The sequence below is a fragment of the Neoarius graeffei genome, chromosome 5, assembly GCF_027579695.1.
Source record: "Neoarius graeffei isolate fNeoGra1 chromosome 5, fNeoGra1.pri, whole genome shotgun sequence".
In the NCBI taxonomy this organism is placed as follows: domain Eukaryota; kingdom Metazoa; phylum Chordata; class Actinopteri; order Siluriformes; family Ariidae; genus Neoarius; species Neoarius graeffei.
In genome coordinates, this window is record NC_083573.1 from 18,515,376 (window position 1) to 18,529,186 (window position 13,811).

Here is a 13,811-nt window from a genome sequence, read left to right on the forward strand (position 1 = left end):
GTTTTTATTTTAATACCAATGATGGCCCCAATATCATACATGTTGAAAATTTGCAGTCTCTGATTGCCACATTTCAAACACTTTTACTTCAAACACTTCTAAGCAGCAGCTTTGTTTGTATACTTACCATATGGCTCAGACATCTTTACGTTACCAATTTCATGTTACAGACCTATGCACATATCCCTATGCACACGTGTAAGGCACATTATGCTCCAGTCTATCATTCACTTTCTAATGATCTTTTCAGATGTAGCACTGAGCCTAACACTGTAGTGCTGTACACAACCTGGTTTACACTCACATTCAATTTTTTACATTAAAAGTGACTGAAGCAAAAAAAAAAATCTGCATACCAAAGTTTCTAAAAAAAAAAAAAAAAAAAAAAAAAAAACTGTAAAAATAGTATTATCTACAGCAGTAAGCAGGACTAACGATGCCCAATACCCGAGAAGTAACAAAAATGACCATTCAGTTCATGTGTTATTTCCCAAAAGGCACAAGTGTTTGGACTTTGCACAGCTTTGCTTTGGTTTTCCATTTCCGTTTTTATGAGGATAGATGGAGGTGTCGAGTTCACCACAGGTCACCTGAGGGTGTGAGGTAGGAGGGTGGGGCTTCGCAAGCTGAACGTGTCGCCGCCGGATGAGTGAGGAGATGGTGCTTTCTCACACACCAACGACGGTTCGGCCTCCTTGATCTCCATGGCTCGTTTGTACAGCTCAGCAGCTTTCTCAAAATCCCCTTCCTCGTAACTGTGGAAGAGAGCGAGAGATCCAGTCACTCGTTATTCAAAACTACAGCCTTAGTTAAGGACTCCCATCTGTTCACACTGTCTTCCAATGGGTCTTTGTGCATCTCTATGTAGCATTTCAGTTCAAATAATATGAAAGGCCACATTGCTAGTTAGTGATTAATTAGGGGTTTAATGCTCCTCACTACTGCACATGATCGTTCCTTTAAGATGAAGAGATCAGGACATTTAATAGAAGGAGAGAAAACAAACCTGAGCACTGCCAGATTTTTTAGAGTCTCTCCTACTCGAGGATGCAGTCGCCCGAGGCTGTCCTCATATACTCTGAGAGCCCGCTCATACAGCGGTAATGCCTCGTTGTGCTGCTTCTGCAACACACACACACACACACACACACACACAGTGTGCCAAACAGTGGTAGCTTGGCATAAATGAATGGAATAGTGTGTGTGGAATAATGTCTTTTTAATGGAATAATGTCTTTTTAATGGAATAATGTATGTTCTAGTTATTCATACAAATTATTAAGACCACATCAGCTATAGTAGCAGCACAAGTATCACCGCCACAGTTCAGTTATTCCTTTGGTATGAAGTGTGTCTCAGTTGCAGCTTCCAGTCTCACCAGTTGGCAGTAGAGCACACCGAGGTTAACAAGAGCTGTAGCTACACTTGGGTGTTTGGGCCCAAAGCTCTTCTCTCGAATCTCAAGAGCCAACTCATAGAGAGGCACTGCCTTCTCCATCTTCCCCTAAAATGCGCGTGCAGACACACACACACACACACACTTGCACATTCAATGTAGTATGAATAATACAATATTAATGATTATTATACATACAGGACACTTTTTCCGTGGAATAAAATCATGTGTTCTATTCCCTTCTAGTGGGTTTCATTCATTTGGTTTGATAACATGCAATATTGTTAGCATATCGCTTATCCTACATGTATTACATCGCGACCTGGCGACTTGTCCAGGGTGTACCCCGCCTTTCGCCCATAGTCAGCTGGTATAGGCTCCAGCTTGCCTGCGACCCTGTAAAACAGGATAAAGCGGCTAGAGATAATGAGATAAGTATTACATCGCTTATCCTACATGTGTTACGTCGCTCTACCCAATGGAGAGTGAGCGTTGAGTATGGTTTATGATATTGTATGGTTGTCAAGACATGTCACACGTCAGAGATGTAAAACTTCCATGCTAGCGAGCGACTGTGACAATTTGTAAAAACAAACCTGGTCGCCAGGTTTGCGTCATTAAATTAAATTGAGAGAATTTTGAAAGAGGAAGAGACGTTGAACACCTGAAAGGAAAGTGTATTATTAGCTGGCTTTTTTGTGTGGTTTATCATACAGTTAGGTCCATATATATTTGGACACTGACACAAATTGTTTTTTTTTTTACCTGTTTACTGAAACATATTCAGGTTATAGTTATATAACGGACATGGACATAAAGTCCAGACTTTCAGCTTTCATTTGAGGGTATCCACATTAAAATTGGATGAAGGGTTTAGGAGTTTCAGCTCCTTAACATGTGCCACCCTGTTTTTAAAGGGACCAAAAGTAATTGGACAATTGACTCAAAGGCTATTTCATGGGCAGGTGTGGGCAATTCCTTCGTTATGTCATTCTCAATTAAGCAGATAAAAGGCCTGGAGTTGATTTGAGGTGTGGTGCTTGCATTTGGAAGATTTTGCTGTGAAGAAAACATGCAGTCAAAGGAGCTCTCCATGCAGGTGAAACAAGCCATCCTTAAGCTGCGAAAACAGAAAAAACCCATCCGAGAAATTGCTACAATATTAGGAGTGGCAAAATCTACAGTTTGGTACATCCTGAGAAAGAAAGAAAGCACTGGTGAACTCATCAATGCAAAAAGACCTGGACACCCACAGAAGACAACAGTGGTGGATGATCGCAGAATAATTTCCATGGTGAAGAGAAACCCCTTCACAACAGCCAACCAAGTGAACAACACTCTCCAGGAGGTAGGCGTATCAATATCCAAATCTACCATAAAGAGAAGACTGTATGAAAGTAAATACAGAGGGTTCACTGCACGGTGCAAGCTAGTCTGGCTAACGCGACTGCAAAGCTCTATGAACTATTGGTCTGGCCAAGATATTAAGCCCAACCGTTTCCCAAAGAGCGTGGTTAACCTGCCTCCCTGAAATGCCTCAGTTTGCTACTGGTCGAAGCCAGAAAAGGCTGTGACGAAGGTTAAACCAATCACATCACTCTTTCCTCTGACGTATGCGGGGCTAACTGGTAGATTAAACCATAGACATCCTATTATTAAACTCTTACCGAAGCTGGTCGGAAGCAAGGCGAAAATGTCCTTCCTTTCAATAAATACCTCCAGGGCTGCTCTTTGCTCCGTTTTCAATGAGAACTTCCCGTTGAATGCTTTCAATACAGCATTCGTGAATGAAGCGCTTCCGGCATAGATTCTGTAAACAATCTATGGCTTCTGGTCGCAGTTCTACTACGTCAGTGCCTTGAACACGCCTCTACCCAGGGCCGTTGGAGATGCTCAAAGTTGATTGGTTCCCGATTTTTCGGGAGCTTGGAAGAGCTGTAGATAGCTTGCCTGGCCAGACTAAGCTCGCAACAGGCCCTCGTGTTGCGTCACGCTTAGGATGGGCGGGCCCAGGCTAGGTGCAAGCCACTTATAAGCCTCAAGAATAAAAAGGCTAGATTGGACTTTACTAAAAAACATCTAAAAAAGCCAGCACAGTTCTGGAAGAACATTCTTTGGACAGATGAAACCAAGATCAACCTCTACCAGAATGATGGAAAGAAAAAAGTATGGCGAAGGCATGGTACAGCTCATGATCCAAAGCATACCACATCATCTGTAAAACACGGCGGAGGCAGTGTGATGGCTTGGGCATGCATGGCTGCCAGTGGCACTGGGTCACTAGTGTTTATTGATGATGTGACACAGGACAGAAGCAGCCGGATGAATTCTGAGGTATTCAGAGACATACTGTGTGCTCAAATCCAGGCAAATGCAGCCAAACTGATTGGTCAGCGTTTCATAATACAGATGGACAATGACCCAAAACATGAAGCCAAAGCAACCCAGGAGTTTATTAAAGCAAAGAAGTGGAATATTCTTGAATGGACAAGTCAGTCACCTGACCTCAACCCAATTGAGCATGCATTTCACTTGTTAAAGACTAAACTTCAGACAGAAAGGCCCACAAACAAACAGCAACTGAAAACCGCTGCAGTAAAGGCCTGGCAGAGCATTAAAAAGGAGGAAACAGCGTCTGGTGATGTCCATGAGTTCAAGACTTCAGGCAGTCATTGCCAACAAAGGGTTTTCAACCAAGTATTAGAAATGAACATTTTATTTACAATTATTTAATTTGTCCAATTACTTTTGAGCCCCTGAAATGAAGGGATTGTGTTTAAAAAATGCTTTAGTTCCTCACATTTTTATGGAATCATTTTGTTCAACCCACTGAATTAAAGCTGAAAGTCTGAACTTCAACTGCATCTGAATTGTTTTGTTCAAACTTCATTGTGGTAATGTACAGAACCAAAATTAGAAAAATGTTGTCTCTGTCCAAATATTTATGGACCTAACTGTATATTCCATTCAGCTAGCATGATATTGAACTCATCTTCAACTTGTTCAGTATCACACTAGCTGAATGGAATATATCTGATAGACCATTCAACACCAGCCAAGATTATTTAATTATACCACAGCGCTGTTCAATCCTTGATTCTGATTAGTCAGATGATGTTAATGAGTTTTCTATAAACAGCAGCTGTGACTGGTTCTGGCTGCAAATCGCAGATTTTATCATCATCATCAAGCTTGTTCTATAGTCTACAAGTTTCACACACATGTTCAAATTGTGTAATTGTTGATATACTGAAGTTTTCTGTGTTTTTACTGAAAGGTTGAATTTTTTCTTATTAATTTCAAGAGAGAAAAAAAGTGTCTGGTACACAAATGACTTTATAGCTTCTAAAAGGTGGTTTTAATTACTTAAGTATTCCTTGACAAATTACTATGGTATAGGATGAACAAAACACTTCAAAATGAGCTACTGGAGGAAAATATTCATCTTACTAATCAACTCTGGGGTGGTAACAGTAACAGACCCCACTACGCCGTTGTTGTTTGTCAATTTGTAGGTTTTATCAGAGAAACTGACAGTGTTTTAAATTATACTTTAAAACAGTGAAAATATGCTTGCAGCATATTTATAGTCACAAGCTGCAGCTAGAAATTATGTATTTTTCCTTCTTAGTTTCTCAGCTGCGTAAAAACACAGTGAAGTACAAGAGTGCTGTAGTACATGTCTCTCCCTCACCCTGCGTTTGTAGAGCATGGCAAGATGTTTGAGGGTATAGGCGAGAGATGGGTGGTCAGGAGCGAGGGCTTGTTTGCGGATTTCCAGTGCTTTCTCATACAGCTGCTCAGCACTCTCGTAATCCCTCTTCTCACAGTGCAGGGCAGCCAAGTTATTCAGAGACTGAGCACAATCTGGGTGATCGGCGCCCAACACACGCTGCCGCATCTCCAACGAACGCATCAGGAACACCTTCGCTGCACTTTAACACAATGCAAGAAATCCGTTACAATCCAATGACTGGTACAAGCTAATTATTTATTACAAAACAAATAATCAGGATCACAGATTAAGCCACACAGATTTAAAGGATAGGTATAAAACAGTTTAAAAAGGTCCATTATGCAGGATTTAGGGGTCTCTATTAGCTGTTAATTAGTGCACAGTTACCTTTAACTATGAATCATATTTTCATAAACTTAGAATGAGCCCTTTATATCTACATATGGTGCAGATTGTCTTCCACGGGTCCTCCTCCGTATGTTCTATTATACACACTTGGAAAGGGAGGGGCATTCAGTTGGAAGAATCCTACATTAGGTGCTTTCAGACCAGACAAGTCTAGTTTTAGGGATTTACTGAGAGGAACTATCCAGTGAGGAGCTCACCCAAGAACTACATACCTTCAAGGGCCTTTTTTTCTGTTTGCATGCGCACTACCAATAGGAACGCTGAAATAATATAAGCTACCTTTTGAGCATGACAATAGCAGGAAATGCTCATGAATATTTTTATATATCTTGCTTAGATGCATCAAAATCACGCTGTATTTCCTCTGTCGCATATCCTCTCAATAAAGCCTGGGACTTTACCAGTTGTCTGATTCCCCCCACCATTTTTTTAAGGCTAACATTAAGAGCTGTTTACACATCTTACGTTTTACACAGATTTTTAAAAATGGTGGTTGCCTGTGCTGCATTTTCTCATGTTCAACCAAAGTACATTTTCATCATTCATGGTTTCTCTTGTGCTTAGAGAGGACCTCAAAACAGCATTCTAAGAACTGTGACCGTTGTTGGTTCTTGCAGTGCGGCCACATAAAAAAGGCAGAACTTCCTCAAACAGTTCTAAGAACTATGAGAGAAAAAAAAAAGTTCCTCTGGTCCAAAAGCTGCTATTGTGGACCTTTAAAGTGTATGTAATGCCTCTAAACCCCACTTTTTTCCTTGTACAAAGCAACAATCATTATATTGATTGACCATGTGTTTTTGAAGCATAGCTAATCCAAAAGGCCATAAATTGATGGAAAATCAATAAAATTAGCCGATTTTCACGGAATCTGCTGAGACTGATCCAGAAGATCCCAAAGGGGTGTGTGACGTCACACGTGTAACAATTCAGGTATCAATTTTGTTCATGTGCGCAGCAGTGGTTAGACCAGTCTTAATATGGAATCACATTTTGGAGAGAATTCCGATAGTGATTGGGATTCTTATTATGTCAGAAGAAGGGGCAGATGATTATCAAGGATATTCAGGAGTAAATGGTTATCTTTTCAAGCTCCCAAGACAAGAAACTGCCAGTTCACTCAGTTCATGACAGTCTTCCTCTGTAGCACTCGTATGAGAGACAGAGAGAGAGAGAGAGAGAGAGAGAGAGAGAGAGAGAGAGAGAGAGATGTGCAGGACACTTACAGTGGTGCTTGAAAGTTTGTGAACCCTTTAGAATTTTCCATATTTCTGTATAAATATGACCTAAAACATCATCAGATTTTCACACAAGTCCTAAAAGTAGATAAAGAGAACCCAGTTAAACAAATGAGACAAAAATATTATACTTGGTCATTTATTTATCGAGGAAAATGAGCCAATATTACATATCTGTGAGTGGCAAAAGTATGTGAACCTTTGCTTTCAGTATCTGGTGTGACCCCCTTGTGCAGCAATAACTGCAACTAAACATTTCCGATTAGTCCTGCACAGCGGCTTGGAGGAATTTTAGCCCATTCTTCCGTACAGAACAGCTTCAACTCTGGGATGTTGGTGGGGTTCCTCACATGAACTGCTCGCTTCAGGTCCTTCCACAACATTTTGATTGGACTAAGGTCAGGACTTGGCCATTCCAAAACATTAACTTTATTCTTCTTTAACCATTCTTTGGTAGAATGACTTGTGTGCTTAGGGTCGTCTTGCTGCATGACCCACCTTCTCTTGAGATTCAGTTCATGGACAGATGTCCTGACATTTTCCTTTAGAATTTGCTGGTATAATTCAGAATTCATTGTTCCATCAATGATGGCAAGCCATCCTGGCCCAGATGCAACAAAACAGGCCCAAACCATAGTACTACCATCACCATGTTTCACAGATGGGATAAGGTTCTTATGCTGGAATGCAGTGTTTTCCGTTCTCCAAACATAACGCTTCTCATTTAAATAAAAAATTTCTATTTTGGTCTCATCCGTCCACAAAACATTTTTCCAATAGCCTTCTGGCTTGTCCACGTGATATTTAGCAAACTGCAGACGAGCAGCAATGTTTATTTGGAGAGCAGTGGCTTTCTCCTTGCAACCCTTCCATGCACACCATTGTTGTTCAGTGTTCTCCTGATGGTGGACTCATGAACATTAATATTAGCCAATGTGAGAGAGGCCTTCAGTTGCTTAGAAGTTACCCTGGGGTCCTTCATGACCTCGCAGACTATTACACGCCTTGCTCTTGGAGTGATCTTTGTTGGTCGACCACTCCTAGGGAGGGTAACAATGGTCTTGAATTTCCTCCATTTGTACACAATCTGTCTGACTGTGGATTGGTGGAGTCCAAACGCTTTAGAGATGGTTTTGTAACCTTTTCCAGCCTGATGAGCATCAACAACGCTTTTTCTGAGGTCCTCAGAAATCTCCTTTGTTCGTGCCATGATACACTTCCACAAACGTGTTGTGAAGATCAGTCTTTGATAGATCCCTGTTCTTTAAATAAAACAGGGCACCCACTCACACCTGATTGTCATCCCATTGATTGAAAACACCTGACTCTAATTTCACCTTCAAATTAACTGCTAATCCTAGAGGTTCACATACTTTTGCCACTCACAGATATATAATATTGGATCATTTCCCTCAATTAATAAATGACCAAGTATAATATTTTCATCTCATTTGTTTAACTGGGTTCTCTTTATCTACTTTTAGGACTTGTGTGAAAATCTGATGTTTTAGGTCATATTTATGCAGATATATAGAAAATTCTAAAGGGTTCACAAACTTTCAAGCACCACTGTACCTTTCATCATGTTTACCTGAACAAAACTAAAAACAAATCGAGTCTTGCAATATTGCACTCTGACAGCATTTAACATGTTTCAGTTAATAATGATGACTGCACACATGCATTTTTCTTCCTGTTATCAGATATGATGAGACCGGATGTCGCGAGCGTGTAAATGTTGCTCATAATCCTGCGTTTGGTGCACTGTGTGTGTGTGTGTGTGTGTGTGTGTGTGTGTGTGCATGCGTGTGTAAGATAATAGGGGAATCAACAAACTGTCCAAATGTCAGATCAAATGTCATTTATTAAATAAATGGGCTTCTTTTTGCTCCAATAATTCCCATGTGGTCATTCTGGTGAACACTTGAATCAAATTTATTATTAGTAGGCAACACGAAATCTGCCCGCTTCGTTTGCTCAAACTTCACCCACTGTCGCTTTAGATTAGTGTTGCTTCTCGGAAATGCGTGAACTGAATGTCCTGTTGTATAGGAATTAACATCCAAACACAACGCAGCATTTTCCCATCATTATTTTTGTAAGATTCCTACAACAATAACCAATCTCAGTGAGTAAACAAGCATGGAGTCAGGTGAACAGAAATGACCAAGATCACTGGGGTTCCACGTGTAACGTCATGCAAGATTCGCCCTGAGGCAAGGCTGCCTTCTTCCGGAAGCTGCGATTTATCGATAGCTTTGTGCGTGATAATAAAATAACAAATAATAAATATTATTTTTCCCCGCTTTATTGATTAATTGGTCATTACTAATGATGTATATTCATTTTAAAGCATTACAAAAAGGCATTACATCCACTAACAATACTGCTCATGTTTGACTAAACGCAGCACAGTCTAAGGTTTGTGTCCATTTGTTAAACATTTTATTTCACAAATTATGAAGCTGAATGATTATCAAATTATATTAATTATATTCCAAAAAGCTCATTAGTCAACAAAATATGTATTAACAGATCCTGACAGTGGTGAAGTAGGAAAATAATTAGCAGCTGATTATTTTACAATAAACACACGCTGAAGTGTTTTATTCCTCTTATACCTCAAAGACTGGCAAATTATTCCCTCCCTCCCCCACATCAACATACATTAATTTATAGTTCCATTTAATGTTGTGGAATACCCAAACAAGTTAGCTCCTGTATCTCTAAGTTAATAAAACAAAAACACATGTGACAAACTACAAAACCCTTCATTTTGAAGACAAAACCAATGTGATGGGACAGACTGCAACAAAGCACGGACCCCTTTCAAAAACGGAGGCTCCTTCTATGAAACACTAAATAAATTTATTCTCGCAGAATATTAAAAATTACACACCGCTCTTAAAATCCTTTTATGTGGAGTGTTTCTATACAAGTTGTTACTATAGAAACAATGTATCAGAAAGAGGAGAGTAATAGAAATCTGTAGCCACTCTTCTGTCAGAACCACTGTTGAAAAATTACTCAACACCCTCTGACCCATTAGAACTGGGAATTCAGTAGCGCAATGGTATAATAATGCATGGAGAACTGTGTGCTTTTGTAGGTTAGGTGATGTTTGCTCATGAGATTATTTTCGCTCGTTTGTGTGATTTTGCTTTCAGCGGATTAGTTTGTTTTCATTTGTTAGATTGCTTTCATTTAGCGGTTTGCTTTTGCAGGTTGGGTTACCTTCACTCATGATTTTCAGTTTAGTTTGCTTTTGCTTGCTAGCTTGTATTCGCAGATTAGTTTTACCTGCACGATTACTTTCACTTGCTAGATTGCCTTCACACACATTTGCTTTGTGCTTGCTTTGTGCTGCGATTTGCTTTTTAGTTTGCCATCACTCACTAGTTTGCCTTTTTTCACATTAGATATTTTGCCCTCTCAGTTGTTTTCATTCACGACTGTTTGGTTGCTTTCACTCCGTTTGTGTTCATTCACAAGGTTGCTTTTGCTGACTGAGGTAACTTTCCAGTGCTAGTTTGCTTTTGTTTGCTAGGCTGCTCGGCAGTCACTAGATTGCTTCATTTTTAATCGCTCATTAGTTTACAAAGAAACCGCGATAGAGATGTTCTGGTGAATTGAATATTGACATTAGAAAATTAAATCTTCCCTCTGCACTAATCAATAGTTAACACCATTATCTCCATGTCAGTGATGTTCATTGAGATAAAATTCCAATCTATTAACTCATGTTGCTTCATAAAGATTTCCTAATCCATAATGAATAATTATGCATTCTTAAAATTGGAGCATTTTTTAAAACTGTGTACAAATATTCTCTGAACCAGATTCATCTAAATTTTGCAACCCATAATAAAGAACCTGCATTTATCATCATAAATGCAAAAATGTACTGAACTTGCCCAGTATTTCTATTATCGCGTTCCCCAAATAATATGAAATCATGTTCAGAAATATTTTCCTTCACTACATTATTGACCTGAAGCACTCTTTAAACTCCTTTCCCATATGAAATCTGTTAATATAGGAGGTAAAAAAAAAAAACACAGAATAGAGAACAAATTTTCATTCCCTCTCAGTGTTCCATGACTGAAAAATTTACAGATATCGTGTATTGTTTTCCCACCTGACTGTATTTAACAGAATGCTATGGAGTGCGAACCTTGTGAGACCAGATATAATGTATAATTCAGAAGGTGGCAAGTCAATTGTTGAGACATAAGCTAATTAGCAATATGGCAACATTAGATCTCTATCATGCGAGAGAGAAAGAGTTCTCTTCCTGTTTCTGAACATTTGTTTTGTTCAAGCAAAGCCTATTCATATTTTTGATTATACAGTTAGGTCCATAAATATTTGGACAGAGACATTTTTCTAATTTTGGTTCTGTACATTACCACAATGAATTTTGAACAAAACAATTCAGATGCAGTTGAAGTTCAGACTTTCAGCTTTAATTCAGTGGGTTGAACAAAATGATTGCATAAAAATGTGAGGAACTAAAGCATTTTTTAAACACAATCCCTTCATTTCAGGGGCTCAAAAGTAATTGGACAAATTAAATAATTGTAAATAAAATGTTCATTTCTAATACTTGGTTGAAAACCCTTTGTTGGCAATGACTGCCTGAAGTCTTGAACTCATGGACATCACCAGACGCTGTGTTTCCTCCTTTTTAATGCTCTGCCAGGCCTTTACTGCAGCAGTTTTCAGTTGCTGTTTGTTTGTGGGCCTTTCTGTCTGAAGTTTAGTCTTTAACAAGTGAAATGCATGCTCAATTGGGTTGAGATCAGGTGACTGACTTGGCCATTCAAGAATATTCCACTTCTTTGCTTTAATAAACTCCTGGGTTGCTTTGGCTTTATGTTTTGGGTCACTGTCCATCTGTATTATGAAACGCTGACCAATCAGTTTGGCTGCATTTGCCTGGATTTGAGCACACAGTATGTCTCTGAATACCTCAGAATTCATCTGGCTGCTTCTGTCCTGTGTCACATCATCAATAAACACTAGTGACCCAGTGCCACTGGCAGCCATGCATGCCCAAGCCATCACACTGCCTCCACTGTGTTTTACAGATGATGTGGTATGCTTTGGATCATGAGCTGTACCACACCTTTGCCATACTTTTTTCTTTCCATCATTCTGGTTGAGGTTGATCTTGGTTTCATCTGTCCAAAGAATGTTCTTCCAGAACTGTGTTGGCTTTTTTAGATGTTTTTTAGCAAAGTCCAATCTAGACTTTTTATTCTTGAGGCTTATGAGTGGCTTGCACTATGCAGTGAACCCACTGTATTTACTTTCATGCAGTCTTCTCTTTATGGTAGATTTGGATATTGATACGCCTACCTCCTGGAGAGTGTTGTTCACTTGGTTGGCTGTTGTGAAGGGGTTTCTCTTCACCATGGAAATTATTCTGCGATCATCCACCACTGTTGTCTTCTGTGGGCATCCAGGTCTTTTTGCATTGATGAGTTCACCAGTGCTTTCTTTCTTTCTCAGGATGTACCAAACTGTAGATTTTGCCACTCTTAATATTGTAGCAATTTCTCGGATGTTTTTTTTCTGTTTTCGCAGCTTAAGGATGGCTTGTTTCACCTGCATGGAGAGCTCCTTTGACCGCATGTTTTCTTCACAGCAAAATCTTCCAAATGCAAGCACCACACCTCAAATCAACTCCAGGCCTTTTATCTGCTTAATTGAGAATGACATAACGAAGGAATTGCCCACGCCTGCCCATGAAATAGCCTTTGAGTCAATTGTCCAATTACTTTTGGTCCCTTTAAAAACAGGGTGGCACATGTTAAGGAGCTGAAACTCCTAAACCCTTCATCCAATTTTAATGTGGATACCCTCAAATGAAAGCTGAAAGTCTGGACTTTATGTCCATTATATAACTATAACTTGAATATGTTTCAGTAAACAGGTAAAAAAACAAAATTTGTGTCAGTGTCCAAATATATATGGACCTAACTGTATCTGCTGATGTTTTCTTTTAATTCCAGCTGCTTTATATTGAGGCAGTAGGAGTAGTTCGGTCGCAATATCACTATATAATTTAAATCACTCCCAGCAATGTCAAAATGTAAACCTGATGGCTCTGATTTGCACTGGAGCCAGAACAAAATGTTTCTGTAAACGTTACGAGGTCACCAGGGGATAGATTAACGTTTCAGCTTTACCAGTTTGTTCCCATTCCCACAAGACACCATTACATTACAGGCATTTAGCAGACGCGCTTATCCAGCATGACATACAACGTACCCAGAGCAGCTTGGGGAACAGTTGGGGTTAGATGCCTTGCTCAAGGGCATGTCAGCCATTCCTGCTGGTCCAGGTAATCGAACTGGTGTCCTTTTGGTCCCAAAGCTGCTTCTCTAACCATTACAGCATAATGGCAAAATTTACAGTTTCTGGTCCAAGTGTGAATGGAGTGTTAGAAAGAGGAGAGATTCTCTTACATTTGTCGTTTTGATGCAAACTGATTCTTCTTGGCAAATATGAAAGCAGGAGTAATTAACTGATCTATAATGAATAGGAAGTGGAACTGTTTGTATATTATGTAAAGCAGCATCATACTCTAAACATTTGGAAAATTTGTTCAGTATAACATGCTGCTTTCACAATCCTACAGTGTATTACGGTGCATTAGTTAGTAGAGTAGCTTGCAGTTTCAAAGATAGTCACAGCTCCAGAATACTTTACTACATTTGTTGCAAAAACCATCACAGGTTTCTTTCCACCACCACAAGATGGGATTAATATACAAAATCCCATCACACTGAAAGTGGACATATTTTGGAGGTAAACAGAAGAGAAAGATACTGACTCAAGGTTGTTCTGGAGGTAGTAGAGGACACCGAGTTCATTGAGAGTCTTGGCACAGTCAGCTGAGTCTTTACCGAGAGTCAATTCTTCCAACTGTAGTGCTCGACGACGTAGTAGAGTGAACCCATACTGCGCGTGCACACAACCATTCAGACAATAAAAATCTTGGCAGAAGCTGCAATGCTATGATTAAAAA

At 39.6% G+C, this 13,811-nt stretch overlaps 1 protein-coding gene across 3 annotated transcripts in view; it reads right to left on the reverse strand.

Annotated features, from left to right (window-relative positions):
- Nucleotides 1–13,811, reverse strand: part of nphp3 (nephronophthisis 3) — a 76,200-nt gene that overhangs the window by 2,703 nt on the left and 59,686 nt on the right. For all 3 annotated transcript variants that reach the window (XM_060921366.1, XM_060921365.1, XM_060921367.1), the window contains 5 exons: nucleotides 13,617–13,744; nucleotides 5,091–5,331; nucleotides 1,379–1,504; nucleotides 1,007–1,122; nucleotides 591–755 (listed from right to left, as the gene is read on the reverse strand). In XM_060921366.1, the coding sequence (XP_060777349.1) occupies nucleotides 591–755; nucleotides 1,007–1,122; nucleotides 1,379–1,504; nucleotides 5,091–5,331; nucleotides 13,617–13,744 (776 nt within the window). The remainder of the gene's footprint in view (nucleotides 1–590; nucleotides 756–1,006; nucleotides 1,123–1,378; nucleotides 1,505–5,090; nucleotides 5,332–13,616; nucleotides 13,745–13,811) is intronic.